The sequence below is a fragment of the Mauremys reevesii genome, linkage group 21, assembly GCF_016161935.1.
Source record: "Mauremys reevesii isolate NIE-2019 linkage group 21, ASM1616193v1, whole genome shotgun sequence".
Lineage (NCBI taxonomy): Eukaryota > Metazoa > Chordata > Testudines > Geoemydidae > Mauremys > Mauremys reevesii.
In genome coordinates, this window is record NC_052643.1 from 13,636,649 (window position 1) to 13,655,185 (window position 18,537).

Below are 18,537 nucleotides of genomic sequence, written 5' to 3' on the forward strand. Positions count from 1 at the left end.
GTGTTAACAGGGTCGCAGAAGTGATTCCTCCCTTCACCTGTTTCAGGTGCTGGCACCACAGACTCATCCTGAGGCCTTACAAGCTAGCTGAGTTCTTTCTGCTTCTCGCCTCAACAGGGAGGTGTCAGAATGTATCTTACAGTTTTGCGGATGATGGTGGAGTCTGTCTCACCACCCTGATCTGTATTTGTTCCTATTTTGCTACTAAAGTACAGGAACAAAATCTTTCCTTTTGTAATTAAAATAAGCAGATATTTGCTTGTTTGATTTTATACTACTCCTATCCCAAGACTGTACACCCATGGAAAATCAGCGAAGACACATCACACAATAAGTCTAATGAAACAACACTAATAAAACATTAAATGATTCTCACCCCCCTACAAACACAAGCTCTGCCCTCCCTTCCCATTCACCCCCCATTAAAAGTCTACATAAATAGAGAAGTCAACAAATTCAGACTCTGACAGACCAGTGTGGGGAAGCGAGTTCCAGAGTCAAGGATTCTTCACACTGAACCATCCTGTCCCCAGATCCTAACCAATCTAGGAACTGTGAGACTGAGTGTCCCAGCTGATCTCAACTGCTGTGGTTTAACAGAAGAGAGCCCAGTCTCTAAGAAACACACAACCTAAATCATTAAAGGGCTTTATAGATTAAAACCAACACACAGAACTGCAGATCAGTGCTTTCTGTAGAGCACAGTTGTAATGTGCTCCATGTGGGAAGCACCACAAATCATGCAGGAATCTACATTCTTCAGTGGCTGAGTTTTCCACTTGATCTTTTCTGTAGTTGTATCTAGGGCTGAGTGAAATTTTTCAGCTGAAACTATTTTTGCTGAAAAATGCAGATTTGGGCCTGCCAGACTGTTTTGTTTCAGGTCCAATGAAACCTTTCCTTGACCTGAAATAAACTTTTTTTTCAGGTTTGGCACTGAACTAAAAATCAATTATCTGCACAGCTTTGGTTGTATCTGCAATGCAGTAATCCAGTCTGGTGCTGGACTGGGAGCAGATACATTGAGGGAGAATTGTTTGGGGACCATGGACACATTTTAACTGACAATACTAGGAATCAGTTTGAGCTGGAAAACCCATCTTTTTGGGGGGCTTAAGAATATTAATATATTCCCATTTTCTTTTAATCTCATCAAAGCAAAGACTGCTCAGTAATCAGAAGAATAATAGGATTGCCTGGAGCAGTTACTATACGAGAGTACAGAGAATCAACCCAAGCCATGAAAATTCAATTGAGGGACACGCTCTGATTTTTAACAGTGACAGAACTCTTCTCCTGATTCTAATGGAAAAAAGTTTCAGGCAGAGATTTAAGGACTGGCTCTGTTCCAAGATAGAACAGGTCTTGAAACTAAGACACTGACACACATCCCTTTTACATTGTATCAGATTCCATGCATGGGCCTTGACCATGTTAGATTCGGATTTTACTTCCAATTATGATTTGTTGGTTCTCCAGAGAGGTGGTTGCTGCCTCTGAGATATGACTGGGCTGAAGTGACTGATTCCTAGACAGTCCGATTGCCAGTGAATAAGCTGACTCACATTTAGGTTTGTTTGTAGGCATCGTGGATGTCTGAACATTCACTGCGCACTGTTTCCTGGCCTAATTAGGGCCTAATATTAGTCTTTCGGAAATCAATGGCAAAAACTTCCCATTGACTTAAATGGAAGTAGGATTCTGGTCCTTAGTCATTGAAATGTTTAATTGGGGGCTCATTGGCATCTCTGGCTGAACAGAGCTAAAAGTCTGGACAGATAAAGGTCTACAGGCTGAAACTGTTTATGCTGCAGTTAGCAGTGGAGTTCTTCTAGGCTTGATTAAAAACTCACTAGGTAAAATTCTATGGGCCGTGTTATGCAGGAGGTCAGACTAGATGATCATAATGGTCCCTTCTGGCTTTAGAATCTGTGAATCAGAGAATAACATGCTGCCATCCCTGGGCTCCCTTCCAGCCAGCACTGGGCAATATGAATGTCAGATTTGCTGGAAAAAGATTAAATTAGTGCAGGATGCTGTTAGCAGCTCAGCTGTGGTCTTCAGCTGCTGTTGGCTCTGTGATGTGGAGTTTGTTAACAGCAGATACGCATCAGTGATCATCTCTGTAACCTTGGAGCACCACTGAATTGAGGCAGCATGCTAGGCTGTGGATGAAATCAGTGAGGAGCAATGGGCTGGCACTGCCAGAAGAGCTATAATGTCTGCTTTGAGAGGTGGTGGCTGTTGGGGAGATTCACTATGATAACTGCTGTCATGAAGCAGATGACTTGATGCTTGCTTTGATGCAGAATAGGGCTTCCTTAAAAATGGGTGATATAGATAAGTAGGACCAAATTTAGCCCTGAAATAAGTTGGTACAACTATACTCAAGTCAGGTGAATTACACTTGCCTGTATCAGGGATGAAGTTGGCCTTTAGTAGTTGAAGTGCAGTGATCTGAACTGAAAGTGGCTGCAGGTGTTTAGCTTCTTAGACTATCAGGCAAGTAGCAGGTGAGCCTAATTTGGGAGCATAGAGGCTGTTGAAAGCTGGAGAAGTGGGTTGTGAAGGAAGGACGCTGCAAATGCTGAATTCTGGATCTTTCCTTCTCTGGCTGCAGTAGGCCAAGGCCAAGCACAGACCTCTTTTGCGTTATATTGCTTTCTGCCCCCTTTTCTGTTTCCCTGTCCCCCTGAACAGTTATAAGCCTTTTTTTAAAGCTGCAGCAGGAAACTAATTCTAAGGAGGTATCTTGGACTGGAGACAGCTTTTAAGTGTTGGGTTTAAGGAATTGCTCTTAACCTAAAACTGTCAGTAATTATCTTGGTGATAATATCTATGTACTGGTAATAAAGTAGCAAACAAACCCTCTTATTTTCAGTCACAGAGTCTGTCTCTCTGACTGTGTTTGAGAGAGCACTTTGAAATGATAGGTGCCTTGTCTGCTCCTACTTCAAAGGCTGGCAGTTCTCCAGTCACAAATGTCTGCTTCGGGTCTCTAATGCATGTTTTTGACATTGTAAATCAAGGAACTAAAACAACATAATTTTCCATTGGGAACATCTGTCTACTGGCGAACAGAAGTTGCCTTGTACGCAGGATGAAGGTAGAGGTTCAAGCTAACCATGTATTATTATTGCCTTTTTTGGTGAAAACAATGATTCTGTGTATTTGTTCTTGGTTTGGTTTATGCACTTTTTAGTGAATGCGATGCTGGTGAAATGTGCTGACTTGGCAGCCCCATAGACCAAAGGTCTCTGTCCACAACAGACACAGTGCAGGCAGCTGCAGCCTGATTCCCCATTCTGTCTGCAGAGGTACATCAGTCCTGAAGTGGACTGACCATTCCTAGAGAAGAGAGGGGTGCATTATCCAGCCCCAGTCAGTCCTTAGCTTCTGGATTAAGACTCCCAACAAGATTTGTGTAGATAGGGGTTTTTTGGAGTGGACCCCTGTCTGCTAGGCACTGAGCAGAGGCCCACCAAGATAACTTCATAGTTTGGTTAGCTAATCTACAGAGTTGCACAGACCCAGCTCTGAGAGCTGTCTTGGAAAGAGACATCACCTTGTCTGAGGGTGGAAATCAGAGCCCTCAGAGGTGGCCAACTACTGGATTGAGGCAAATGGTGTTTCACAATTCCAGGGTTGATGACAGCTTGTATGTTCCAGTGCTGGGATTTAGTTTCTGCCAAAAAAACATGGGGCTGCTCCTATGTAACTGGGAGCAGGATTTACCTGTCGAATTTTCCATTGCAGCAGCAATACATCCCATTAGAATGGCGATCTGATGCCAAACTCTCTTGTGCCGTGCAGCTGAAGTCACTGGAGTGCTCGGTTACGGCATCCATGTGAATGTTATGCAGCCTCCGTTTCACCCACTGGAGCTTCTCCAGTTGGACTGTGCTCCAACAACACTGGGTTCAGGAAACATATTAACAGGCTCAGGATCTGACACACAGAAGGCTGGTCTGAACTTGGCTGTAACTTATCTGAGTTAATGGACGTGACTAGGAAAATACAGCATCTGCTCTTCCTCTCCCTAGTGCAGTTTAGTGCTTCTGTGTAGTTTCACCTGCTTAATGAGGAGCAGCTGTCTGTAGGGCTCAGTTGAGAATAATTCAGTAAACATTAGTGGTAATTATCGATACCCCCTAATATCCCTGTGAATGTTCTTGTGGCACTGCAGATACTGGTAAAGTCATATCATTTGGAGCCTAAACCCATAGCAGGCCTGCTAAAATGGATGAATTTTGTGTGGGTCAGAGTCCACTGACACATCAATATACTCTTACAGTAAAATAACACAGTATGCAATAATTGCTGAGGGTTTAAACCTTCTGTTCTCCCCTTGGGGTGTCTGGACACGGATTGTCCAAGAGTCAGTTGGGTTTGAGAGGGGTTTTTGGTTTTGGATATTGCTATAAGTGATAGTGGTTGTTTTTATAAAATTTGTATGTGGGCCCAGATTGTTGGGATTGCCACATTTTATAAAAATAATACTTTATGCTGGAAAATCTACTGTAGGGAAAAGTCCTTCATTGTCCATGGCATTAGTGGTGGTGGACTAGATTATCTAATAGGTCTTGTCCAACTACCGATTCTGTGGTCCTGCTGGTGTATTAACATGTGGGACCTCAGGACATGGTGGTTGCTGATTTAGAGTGTGAAGAATTGTTTTGTATTGGCTAAACAAAACATCCAAGGGGTTGTGTTGCTTGCTGCTTCTGGAAATGTAATATTTTTGGTACTATTTGTGTCTGTTTTAACAACAAAGAGTTTAGTTTGACAGAGCCTTCAGCAATCACACGCTGATGCATGTATGCAGTGTACTCAAGGGTCTGTAAATGGATCTTTCATCAGCAGGACACTACAGTATTTTTCTAAGCTAGAGTTCCATTAGCTCTGGCTGTTCTGAATAACTCTGGGCCAGAAACTCTGAAAGAGAAAACAAAAGCTAAGATAAATAATCTCCTTTAACAACTCTTTCCACACCTCCTTATTCCACCTTCCACTTTCTTTATACTGTGTGACATCCATAGAGGCACCGGCAGCTGGGACTGTGGAAAATATTTGCATCACATTTTAAATCTACTTGAACTAAGCCTTGGGTTCAAGATTCAGTACATGTGTTAATCTTGAGCCTGACTCATAAAGTTAGTTAGAGATGGGCCGAGGCTGTTCGTTCACAGCTCAACTAGACATTTAGAAATCTGTTGAAGGCAGAATGGAACCCAGGCTCTGTGCAGCGTCTCCTACATTATTAGGTTTTATTGATTGTAAAGGAGGGCAAGAAAAGAGACAGATTGACATTGGGTTGCTGCACTAGCTGCTGGCTTTGCTTTGCCATCAAAATGTTGCTTTTCATAGCCGCTATCTCTTGACTGAGATTAACGGTTTGCTACTGAGCTGGTATTTTATCCTGGCTTGGGGAATGTTGATTGTTTTGGGTCCCATTAACTGTCTTGCCATTTCTTTCTGTGCAGCATCTCTGGATGCTCTGTTAGGTACCAAGAGTAGCTCTCCATCCTACCAGGGATAGCTCAGTGGTTTGAGCATTGGCCTCCTAAACCCAGGGTTGTGAGTTCAATCCTTGAGGGGGCCACTTAGGTACAATCAGTACTTGGTCCTGCTGGGAAGGCAGGGGAATGGACTCAAGGTCCTTTCCAGTTCTATGAGATAGGTATATCTCTCTATAAAAAATACCATGAAGGAAGTTGGGCCAGTGCTCAGTGAAACAAAAAGATCAGAGAATCTATTCAAATTCAGGATGCAACAACACCTAAGTTATTGAGTCACCCCAGCAGGAGTGGAGAGTGGTTCCCAGAGCTGTGTTTCCTCCAGTCTAGTTTTCAGTGTCTGGATCAGTTGGAATATTTAATGCTTCATTTGTTGTAGGATGTTCTATTGGATCCCATTTTGCATATGGTAGGACTTTTCCATATCTTCAACTCCTCTCCCGTAGTTCTTAGTTCCATTGCTTCCATAGGTAGCTTGTTATAGTATCTTAGAGAGTTTTAGGCTTGAGCACTGCTTCCTCCACTCCCCTTTGACCTAAGTAGGAGCTGCACATAATGTCTAAGGGCAGAATACAGTCTATCAAGTTTTTCCTACTCTCCTTTGATTTTCCTTGGAGCAGCTTGCCTTCCGTATATGAGTCTCTGAGCCTAAAATAAAAACACACTGTCTGTTGTAGTACAATCCAGCAATGTCTCCATGAATCTGCATGGGGGGAAAAAATCATTTCCTGTCACCACAATGCATAGAAATGTTTGCGTTCCCCACTCATTGGTGGATAATATTATTCATTTCTACACTGAATGCTTTTGGGTTTAGTTACATACCACATCCCTGGCATTAACTTTGCACATTGTAATGCATGTTACATTACATTAAAAGCAATATTTGTTTTGAACACAAGGCATTCAGTGGTGGGACCAAGAGAACCACATAGATTTCAGCCTGATTGTTAGATGTCTTTAGTGCCTGAAAGATTGTAAATTCCATTCTTAGCTGTATGTGGACCCAGGTTACTTCCGTCACAATTTGCTAACAGCTTATACAAAAATGGGTAACTGCTTTTATTTTTGTCAGTTGTGACGTCACATACTCATTGGCAATGAAGTGTAGTTGAAGGTTTCCTTCATGGGAATTAATTTGGATAGTCCACCATTATTTAGTTTCTTTGTAGAGTCATGTAGACAAAGTCAAACAACCAGGATTAGTTAGGATAAATATTTTCAGTGGATGCATACAACACTTTCAACTATGCCAAATATTTGTTGTTGCTGTTTGTCCATTGTGCTTTGGGTGAGCAGTTTCATGTTCTGCCGAAGTAGGATTTTTAAAAAAAGCTTCAAAAGTTTTATCTCTGTGTTGATTTTCAGATACACTGAGCACTAAATTTCCGGGGCAAAAAAGTGTCACATTTATTTGTTTTAACTCAACTTCTATTCGCCAGACTGACATTCCACCCTGTAAATCATGAGCAGAAGTCATTAAAAGATCTTCAGTTTCTGCCTTAGTACAATGACTGTGGTAACAGAGCCCCATTCCTGCTCAGGGCCATGGGCATTACCAAAAATAAGCATAATGATCTTACTGGGCCCTGAGAAGTACTGCAGCTTCAGCCACTGCAAGAGCTGTGGTGTGGCTTAGTGGTTAGAGCACAGGACTGGGACTCAGCAGATGTGGGTTCTATTACTGACTCTGCTACTAGCTTGCGGGGTGACCTTGGGCAAGTTACTTCCCTCTTTGTGTCTCAGTTTTCCCACCTGTGAAATGGGGATGATGTTACCTCCTTTGTGAAGGGCTTTGAGATCTACGAGTTAGGTATCATTGTTGTTTATCCTGTGCAACAGATTTGTGATGGCAGTTAGTGGGTGTTTTTTCAGGATTTGGTTGGGTGGGATATTGGGGTGGCTGTTAATTGGGAGCTGGGAAGGGTTTTAACAGATGGCGTTGTGCGGAGGGCACATTAGATCAGGGCACTTTTCACCGGGGGCTTATCTTTCAGAGTTGAGGGGTCATGGTGGTCCAGAATGGAGGGAGTTCAATACAGATGCTGAGGAGGAAGACCCTGATGGGGTCATGAATGGTGCTCACCCTTCAGGGGGACAGAGAGAATGTGAGCTACATTTGGCCTTATAGTTCGTTATTGAGAAACATTCTGTGCCCGAAAATGTCCCAGATCCGACTCGCTGAGGATTAAATGTTCCATTCATCCCCAGAACATGTGACCCAGGAATTAGATTTGTGAGGATTGCATGGGCTCTTTCTGCCTTTGAGTTGCCCTTCCAGAACACACCCCTGTGTTTGGATTTGAGATCGATGTCTTCAAGTCACCAGGGCCTGATGAAATGCATCTGAGAAAACTCAAGGAGCTGACTGAGGAGATATCTGAGCCATTAGCAATTATCTTTGAAAAGTCATGGAAGACAGGAGAGATTCCAGAAGACTGTCACTATATTTGCCCTTTTTCCAATCTATAAAAAGGGTTATTTCCCAGGGAATTACACACCAGTCGGCTTAACTTCTGGAAGGGGCGAGGAGTGGCAGGAGCCCCAAGAAGATCTTGATGCATTTATGAATGGGATTATATAACTGTATTGACTGTGATAGCCAGGGACTAGACTTGATGAGCCAGGAGGTGCCTTCCAGTCCTATGTGCAGTGATGTAGGGTTGAGTGTTAGTCATGGTTGCTAAGGGGGAGCAAGAGAATTGAGGAGACTGGACACTTCCCCACAGCTCTGCTTGTTTAATTCACAACTGCATTGGGAGCCGTCTGCGCATGGAATAGCTTGACGTTTCCCAGTAGGATGCTAGCATGATTTTTTTTTTTTTTTTTTTATTCCTTCATCGTGAGCCAAATAGTTTTTGAGCTCTCCCCAGCCCCTTGGTGTGACTCGTTCACCGGTGCTAGATTGAAATACCTGTGGGTTTTAGAAATTGACTTTCCTTTGACAAACAGCGGTTTAAATTAGGGGGGAAGCGATCACACAAAACTGCCAAAGAATTAATGAAATACACAGCTCGGAAAAGAAGAGACGTGCTAGGCTTGTCTGGAGCCCATTCCCCCGGGTGCTCTCCTCCCTGGTTAAAATGGATTGAAAAGCATTATGTTAAGAGCCATGATTGTTAGAATAAGTGGAAAATATGCAAAGTATTTGAAAATTAAATTCTTTTTATTTAGGTTCTACCGTCAGAATTAAATCTTCTGTGCACTCCACTTTCATACTAAATCCTCCTCCTCCAGGGGTTAACGGTGGTTGTGTTTTGTGTTTTAGAACAGCCTATTACACAGACTACAGGCAGGTGTACAGCATGGAATACCAGACTGTGTACAAGTGCTGCCCAGGATGGTCCCAGCTTGGAGGGGATGCTGGCTGTCTTTACTGTAAGTACCACTGCACGCCAGTGAGGTTTTCTTCTCATTCCAGTTTGTTTTGCATGGTTATTTCATGGTCTGTACACTGCAGCAGATGCTATAAACCCCTGTCTTAGAAGAATGCTTTATTTTAATGGGAGGGAAAGTTTCTCTCTGGACCCCTGTGAAGTGGTGTGAGCCACTTTCTGTTTTGTATAGAACTTCCTCATTCTAACACACACACATGTTCAGGGTCACGTTATTCACTTACCCAGTTGCCAAAAGCTACTAACATTTTAAAATGTATCACAAGCTGGTGATTTAAACTGTCCCGCTGCAGAAAGCTGTAATCTGAGTGGAGTTATCATTAAGCATAACATTAATTGCTGGTTATGTAAGTGAATATGCCAGTGATAGTTAGCTAATTTGCCCACAAATTCCTCTTGCTAAGCATTCTCTGGAGCTGCTTCTCACCCCTTCATCATAGGAGGAGGCGGCCTTGGAAATGAAGCTTTTGAATAAATGAAGCCCCTGAACTGTTCATATAAAAAAAATGTGCTTCACGACTGTTTCAGGAGCACTGTGAGATTTGGCTGGAATTTGACGGACACTCAACTGTGTGTGCTTCCTGTTTTGTGTGCCCCTCCCTGCTCTTATAAATGAGAGAGAGAGAGAGAGAGGTTCATTCATGAATTTACATAGAAGGGGAAGTGTCTCTTGGACTATCTTGAAAAGGATCAAATGTGTCAAATGATTTTCGGTTATATTTTAGGGTTTTTCATGCTTGGAATTCAGCTGGCTGAACTTGGGGCTCTCCCTGCCCCTTTCTTTTTGGCTGATCTCCCCTTATAAAGGACATTTTGACTTCTTAAACTGCTGGTGTTTAGTACTGTCAGGACCTCGACAGAAGGTGTTAGCGTCACATTCCTAGAACAGGAAATTAACTGTCCAGTATGAATAAGCTGGCTTTGTGATATCTCTAGTGGTTTAGAGCGAGGGACTTGGAGTCAGGACTGCTGGGTTCTACTCCCAGCTCTTCCTCTGCTGTGCTTTGAGACTTTTGGCAAATCACTCTTTGCCTCAGTTTAACCATATGTAAAATGGGTATAAAAGTACCTACTTCACAAGTGTATTGCAAGGCTCCTTTAATGGTTTTTAAAATGTATTAAAATCTCTTGATGGATCATGCTATGGAGGTGCAAAATATTATTAGTATTTGCTGCGCTTTTATTATAGAACATGGTTTATTAAAATGGTACATTTGGATAGCTTGAAAAAAGGAAAATATTCTCTTGGATCTCACACCAATCTAGCCAAGCACATACATAGAAATAAAAGTCGCTAGTGAGGGAGTATCATGTATACTCTTTATGATTATATTATTAATTTCATGCTCAGTAACTGAATAAAATCATCAGCTACTTTTTAAATTAGCATTGGGAGATGCATTTCCTACCAACATCATTAAATGTTCTCTTTCATTAGAGGTGACAGGCCAGCGAACTAACAAAGGGTGTGCATGCTTGGCTGTCTTGGCATCAAAAGAATGAAAGCCAACAGTTTTCATATCCATTTTTTAAATGATTTTGATTGTAATTGACCTGGGGTGTTGGAAAATGTCTCCTACAGCTAGTCCTCTCTTGTTCTCCAGAAGGGCTTGCAGACCCCTTTTCTTGCACTTTGCTTCTTGAAGTGAGGGTGAAAGAGTGAGATGTGTCTAGCAAGCCAATTTTTATTTTTCTGATTTAAAGGATGATAATATAGGAGACTAAGTCCATTGTATTAAAGGAAACTCTGTGGGTACTTAATAACCCAGTGGCAGCAGGCAGATAATACTCTCAGCTGAACTCAGAAAAGTCACTACTGTCATGAATTTCCTATAGAGGAAGTGAATAATTCTATCCAGGAAGGGAGCAGGAGCAAGAGGAAAGGAAAGAGAGCTGCCTAGAGAAACCTCTTAACTTGTCATCCCAACTATATGTACTGAAAGTCAAAGGTGTAGGGATAATCTCTAACTGCACTGAACTGTTTGTAGAAGAATTGATTCAGGGGATAATAAGCAGAGGGCGTGGATGATGCTGGACTCTCATAAAGAATGAAGTGTGTCTGGGTCTTCTGAGAACAGAGGCATTGGGCTATTTAAATATTCATCATGTGCCTGTTGCTGACATGATAGGAGAACAAGTGCCATTTACTTTCTTATTCATAAGTCAATAGACCCTGTTGTTCCCTTTTAAGTTTTGTTTGTTTGGGTATTTTTGCTTATGATTCCCGAGAGGAACAAAGCTGGAAGTTTTTGCTTTGTGCCTGCAATGTAGGCTGAAAAGCAGACTTCAAAGTCAATGATTTTCGCTTCCGTTCACTAGCCTTGAGATTTCAAAGTGGGAGGGGTGGGGGGCAAAGGTGATTCAGGTAACCAGTTAAATTAATATTTTGGTGGGAAGGAGGGTAAATGTGAAAAAATAGGAGGCTTGTGGCAGTAATGTGCTCTACCTTACCATCCTGTTGTCTTGGTTAACTCTGCAATTTCACTCCTTGTGAATTCTGCAAGATGAGGTAGTTTCCATAGCACATGTGACACTGAAGGCTCAGGGCCTGGTCCTCAGCTGGTGTTAATTGGTGTAGTTCTGTTGAAGTAATGGAGCTATGCCAAATTATTCTAGTTGAGTGTCTGTCCTCAGAGATGTAATAGATATTGTTCCTGCTCCATGCAGACACGTGGGTAAGACCATCAGTGGTAAAAATGTAATTGGAACTGTTGGAGACTGTAAGGCAGAATCAAGCCAACAAGAACATCTTTTTCTGTCTTCTGATTTGAATTAACTTTTCTTCACTGCAGTATACTCCTTCCTCCCAGCATTAGAATGCTCCTTTACAAATCTCTTTGCTTACTTCTGCTCTTCTTGCTTTTGTGAGGCTAACCCCTCCGTCTGTCTAAAAGCAGAAGCACATGATGCTCTGTAGGGTAACTTTGCACTCCCTGTGTTCTTATAGCCATGCCTGTAGTTCCTCTCTTTCATAGTCGTGAGGTAGTATCTGACGTACGATCGAGTCTACTAAATAATATTATGGGAGACCAAGGCCCTGGTACCTGCCTGGTTATTAAGCCAACCCTGAAGAGTGTGCTTCCCCCAGGGCTGTATTGCCTGCCTGGCAGGAGAGTGCTTTGCCTAGGCAACTGATACCACACTCTACCTCTTCCTTGTTTAGCAGGTTTACAGCTGGCTTGAAACACTGAGGGCTTATTCCAGCCTCCAGAATGTGCTTGTCCAAATATTTAGAGGTGTGAGAATGGCCTATGCACTACCATCAGGCTGGGACCTGCTTAACGACCACAGAGTCCAGCATCTCTGCTGAGAATGAATAATTAGAAAATGGATGGAAAGTTTCATAGAAACACCCTGTAAAATGTCACTTAAGGAAGAGGTCTAAAGAATTAATGCTCCGCAGAGATTTGAAAATTTCTTGAGGAATATTTGATTTCCCTGCTATTCCCCTCCCCCTGTGCCATTTGCAATTGTCTGCTGGTCTTATAACATTCCCAGGAGTTGTCAGATCTCACCTTATAAATGTGTAGTGCTCAGTTCCCTTGTGGATTACCTGCTTTTTCTCCTCCCTTCTGCTCGCAGTGGAAAACAAGTGATGATTTAAATTTAAAAAATCTGATTTTTTTATTGGATTATTTTACTTTAATCCATTTTTCTTTTTAAAAATAAATCTACTTAAAATTGAAATTATAAGGCCTAAACTACTTATAATTAAACTACATTTAAATAAAATAAAATGTAAATAAATAAAAATTAAGGTGTACATGTTTACTGCAGAAGTTTTTTAAAAGTCAAACCTCTGAACTGGTGGAAGTCACTGGCTAAGCACCCGGAACCAGAGAGTGTTGAATTCCTTTTACCAGCTTTTTACACCATTAGCCTTTTTTCATTTCAGTTTATTCTGCTAGTTCAGTTGAATGACTAGTTCAGTCAAAGTTAAGAAACCATCAAGAGTTGAAAGGCAAGCTTGTTTTCCTCTTCCAATCTATGAGTAAAAACTAGATGTGAGAGAATGAGATCTACTAGTTCTAAAGTCTTGAAGGACATGGTCACCAGAAACATCAGCTCAATTTACTAATTACAGATACTTCCTTTGTTTAATAAATCAGTTTTAAATGCAGAATGACTCAATAATTAACTTGCTTTTTTTCTTGTCTAGCACATTTTTTAAAAAAGTTTTTTTTATTTAACTAATATACCAGTTTTACAATGTTATTTTTATACATTTTTAATTGAATGCCAATTTCTCCCCAAATAGAGCTTGATACAAATCACAAGTAAAAATGATCATCACATAGTAAGTGCATTATTCACCATTTTCTAATATAATGAAATATGTAAACAATAATCTGAATAAATGTGTGTTAAGCTATGTAATTGTTTAAATATGTATAGCTATATTGTGTTCTTATAGTTAGGAAAAAGTACCAAACTTTGTGTAAAGGGCTATGTTTATTTGTAAATGAACATATTTTTAATAGTTTCTAACCAATGAGACTCAATCTTTCTTTAGGAAAATAACTAAAAAGTAAAATTGCAAAACAAGATGAAAATTGATTATTTAAATCAAGGTTTCCTGCTTGATGATTTAAATCATGATTAAAATGTGATTTAAATCACTTTGACTTAAGTCAAACCATGCTGCTTCACTGCCGCTCTGTTACCATGTCATTTCTTATTGCATTTTCACCCACCTTTGTCCTAAGCCATTCATCCGCACAGCCCAGTTTAGAGAGGGAAAAGGTCAGAAGTCATGACAGCCTTTTTCACTCATGGTCTGGTATCGGATTCCTTTCCTTAATGATAACTGATAAGATTGACTTTTGAGCTAAAACTATTAGTTTCAGATGACATCGGAGATGTCGTATAAATTCCACATGGGTTGAATAGTGTAGTTAAGGTCCTTGCTGTGCGATACAAGGCCTGTGTGTCTGGGTAGCCTCACGATGTCTACTGTTAGCTCCAGGGTGCTGAAAAGTTGGGTCCCGTCAAGTCTTTACAATTGGTAGCTCTTAACCTGAATGGAATGATTCAGTAATAGACACTGTGTCTGGGCACCCCTGCTAACTCCTTCCATTTCAGAGAATAAAACTGTAGGATGGAGAGGAATTGAGGATGGCGAAAAGGAGGGAAAATGAGGAGGAACAGGAAGAAAGATTTAGTGGGAGATTCAGGACTTTATGACTTTTTGATGGGTACAAGCCAGTCTCAGTGCCAGCATTTCTTGTGCTGTTAATGACTCTTGCTTGTCTTCCAGGTTCTGAGGCACAGGCTTGATTGTGGCTAAAGAGGGAGAATAAAATGTTAAGTCTGGCGTGGGGGGTGGTTATCAGAGACTGAGGAGGGTTGAAAGAGCACTTTGAGCATCCCCAAGGGGTGCATAGAAGGCAGCCAAATTCTAATCGCTTTATTAAGAGGGGAGCTTTTATTAGTCACAAATGGCCTATTAAAGACTCCAAAGTGAGTTACCCTGCACTGAACTACATATCTCACTGCCAGCTCTGTTTAGCTTTAGCGTATCATCTAGTGAGCAGTTAAACAGCACTCAGCAGGGCCTACTCTGGCAGCCATGCTCAGCTGTTGGTTTTTATTCTGTAAATATGTCAGAACTCTGCTTGGTGCATAACCATGGGCAGCACAACCCTCCGAAAAAATCTTGTAGCAGGTCTTCATGAGGGAAGGCTTGATTATTTTATGAAGTGTGTTGGTTTGGTCCACAGCAAATATGTTCATATAACAACTTAATTTCCTTAATAGGTTGACTTTCATGTGTGCATTGCCCCCTGGTTCCTGGAAGCTTATTGTTTTGTCAGTTCAGAGGGTTAAATTGTATTTCTGTTCATAGAATCATAGAAGATTAGGGTTGGAAGAGACCTCAGGAGGTCATCTAGTCCAACCCCGTGCTCAAAGCAGGGCCAACCCCAACTAAATCATCCCAGCCAGGGCTTTGTCAAGCCTGAGCTTAAAAACCTCTAAGGATGGAGATTCCACCACTTTCCTAGGTAACCCATTCCAGTGCTTCACCACCCTCCTAGTGAAATAGTTTTTCATACTATCCAACCTAGACCTCCCCCACTGCAACTTGAGACCATTGCTCCTTGTTCTGTCGTCTGCCACCACTGAGAACAAGCTATCTCTATCCTCTTTGGAACCCCCTTCAGATAGTTGAAGGCTGCTTTCAAATCCCCCCTCACTTGTCTCTTCTGTAGACTAAATAAGCCCAGTTCCCTCAGCCTTTCCTCATAAGTCATGTGCCCCAGCCCCGTAATCACTTTTGTTGCCCTCCACTGGACTGTCTCCAATTTGTCCTCATCCTTTCTGTAGTGGGGGACCCAAAACTGGATGCAATACTCCAGATGTGGCCTCACCAGTGCCAAATAGAGGGGAATAATCACTTCCCTTGATCTGCTGGCAATGCTCCTATGAATGCAGCCTAATATACTGTTAGCCTTCTTGGCAACAAGGGCACACTATTGACTTGTATCCAGCTTCTCGTCCACTGTAATCCCCAAGTCCTTTTCTGCAGAACTGCTGCTCAGCCAGTCGGTCCCAAGCCTGTAGCAGTGCATTCCTCCGTCCTAAGTGCAGGACTCTGCACTTGTCCTTGTTGAACCTCATCAGATTTCTTTTAGCCCAATCCTCCAATTTGTCTAGGTCACTCTGGACCCTATCCCTAACCTCCAGCATATCTACCTCTCCCACCAGCTTAGTGTCATCTATGAACTTTCTGAGGGTGCAATCCATCCCATCATCCAGATCATTAATGAAGATGTTGAATAAAACTGGCCCCAGGACCAACTCCTGGGGCACTCTGCTTGATACCAGCTGCCAACTAGAGTGCGAGTCGTTGATCACTACCGGTTGAGCCTGACGATCTAGCCAGCTTTCTGTCCCTCTTATAGTGCATTCAACCAACCCATACTTCTTTAACTTGCTGGCAAGAATACTGTGGGGTGGGCCTTTTGCCTAGGATCTTCTGTCCTGGATGATCTCTTCCATATTTAACGCTTATGAACGTGTATGTTGTGGTACAGTGTATAGAAAATGCTTTTTTCAGTTAACTTTATTCTATTGTATTTGACTTCCCAGGAAACCTATTCCACTATGTTCCTGTAAGCCCCTACCCCTTGTCTTTTGAAACAGTAATAGGTAATAGGCTTGGCAGGGCTCCATTTTAATGAGTAGTTGTCTGTAAACTTCGATGTCACCTGACACACACACAAATCAACAACAACAAAATCCATTGATAGTAGCTGGCAAGCGCAGCCTTTGCTGCACCTTGTGCCTGCAGGGATTTGTTATTTCAGCCCTGCAGCCGCCCAGGGAGCTCTCTGCAGCCCTGCGCCCTTACTTACCAGCTGGAATGGTGAGGGCTGTCTCTGGACAGGAGCTTCTCAGCAGTGGGGTGGCCTCTCCCAGGGCCTGTGGCTCGTCGGCCTCCTTGCAGTGCTTTCTTTCTAGCTTCTGCCTCCTGAAGCAGGAAGTGCTGGACTGGCTCCTGTGAGAGAGGGAAGGGTTAAGTATTCACTTAAGCTTTAAAGTTCATGCCTAAATATAAATACCATTGCCAAGGAATGAGCCAGAGAATAGTGATTTCCCCCTCCCCTCCCACCCCTGATAAAAGCAAGTGTTTCTATATGGTAGCTATTGTCCATTTCATAGTGTAATACAATATGAAACGTGTCTACCATCTTTTATGAAAGATTCTATTTAAACTTTGTAGTCTGTACGCAACAATCATTTCATCCATTAAATAGCAGCCATGCCTGGGATGAAATGTAGGAACTGTTTAACAGTAAAAAGCTGCGCTGTGTAACTGTGGAATACCATATGTTGCATCTTCTGTCTGAGGATCTCTTTACAAGCGTTAGTGAATTAAGACTTTCAGGCCCCTTTTGGAATAGGATATTATTATTATTTCCACTTTACAGTTGGGGAAAAGGAGGAACAGAAAGGTGAAGGTACTTGTCCAAGCCTCAGAGAAGTTTGGGACCTGGTCAGGAGTAGAACACACACCTCCTGATTTCTAGTCTCACAGTTCCACAAGTATTTCCAGGATCCCCTAGAACCATGCGGTGGGCCTTGCTTGTACTGACTTGTAGGGAAGAGCATCACTTACTGCACTGTCAGTACCACTCCGTGCAGCATCTAGAGGTTCCTTGTGGATGCCCAGCCAAACACTGAGCCAACCTGACTCTATCTAGCTTATGAGATCTCACAGGATCAGAGAATGAAACCCGAAGAGCCTTAACGTTCCACTGGGCCTGAAGGTTATTTCCTGCCTGCAGAGAGAATTCCATTGAATAATATTGACGTCCTCTTAAAAAAATATGCTCTCTTCCTGTAGGACTAGAGTACCAGTGATATTTTAAGTTTGTGGGACTTTACTAAAGATGCAGCATGGACTATATCTGTGATAGGAAGTCCCAAGGAAAATATCTATAGATACATGGTCAGTTTGTCTTTATACTTGGAGGGATGGGGGGTGGGGGCGGGAAGACCTGTGCATTTGTAAGGAATATATATAAACTGACATTTGTAAGGGGAGCCACCAGAACTTGATTTTTATGAGTGGGTTTCTGAGCTTCTCCACAGATAAAATGTATGGGTTTGCAATGACACCTAAGGCTACATAGTCATAAAAAGTGACTTAAACTTTATTAGCTAGGAAGATTGATGGATTTCTGAGGCAGCATTTCATCACAGTCTCATTAGTCTGGGTATAGGGGTATTTTAACTTCAATGCTACCTTTTGTATTATTAAGCAGTCTTCTGGGGAGAAAATAAAAAGTGGTCAAATACTTTAAACTCTAAAACAAGAACTAGCACCCGGGCTAAGTATTTCAGCTATAATGTCTCTAAGGTCTAAGGTGGGGGTTCAGACATGGGTCAGAATGGGATTTATATCAAGGTAAAGATACAGCTCAGCTTTACCAGTCATGATCTACTCAGCTCCATGACAAGGGAATGTTTGCTTCTCAGAGTTAACTGCCTGAGCCCTTTGAACCTGAAGCAGGTACAGAGGTGGGACAAATTGTGACATTTATAGTGCTGTGAAGGGTAACTAAATAATGACACTGTGTCTTTAAGAAAAATTGGAATTCTACTGGGCTCAGTTGACCAATTGATGGTCATTTTAAAGAGGGTCTCCAGAGACTCCAAGATATAGCTGAGTTAGCGCCTTTGAAAGAAAGGGGAACTGTAGTTATTATTACTGATTCCTGTAACATAAAGTTAAAGATGTGACACTCAGAGCACATCTCCAAGAAACCCAACCAGCACAACAAAACTAAATTATTCCTCTCCAGGTACTCCTGATCTTCTTTGCTGGGTTGGTTGGGGTTGAATTGCCTGAGTGGTCATCTCTCCCTCTCCCTCTTCCACAGATTCAGCCTTTAGTCATTGTAATGGAGAGGTCAGTCTGTCCTGATCTTTGTTGTGAGATTTTTGTGCTTTCACTTATTTTGAGATTGCACACCAAGCTCAATTTAAGGATAGACCCAGGTGTATGTCTTTCCTGTGTGACAAGAATGGGTGAACTGGTATCCACCATTTCCCTGTGATACTACTACAGCAATCTAATAATCTACTCTCAGGAATTTTTTCTTGATATTCTGCATATATTG

The 18,537-nt window shown here is 42.1% G+C and overlaps 1 protein-coding gene across 22 annotated transcripts in view; it reads left to right on the plus strand.

Moving 5' to 3' along the window:
• The window catches only part of MEGF6 (multiple EGF like domains 6), a 231,718-nt gene that overhangs the window by 21,269 nt on the left and 191,912 nt on the right, over nucleotides 1-18,537 (plus strand). For 15 of the 22 annotated variants that reach the window (XM_039509411.1, XM_039509408.1, XM_039509409.1 and 12 more), the window contains one exon: nucleotides 8,785-8,894. In XM_039509411.1, coding sequence (XP_039365345.1) covers nucleotides 8,785-8,894 — 110 coding nt within the window. Of the gene's footprint in view, nucleotides 1-2,563; nucleotides 2,748-2,769; nucleotides 3,107-8,784; nucleotides 8,895-13,169; nucleotides 13,209-18,537 lie in introns of those variants that run through there. The other 7 variants (XM_039509423.1, XM_039509424.1, XM_039509425.1 and 4 more) reach the window with 3 other exon arrangements.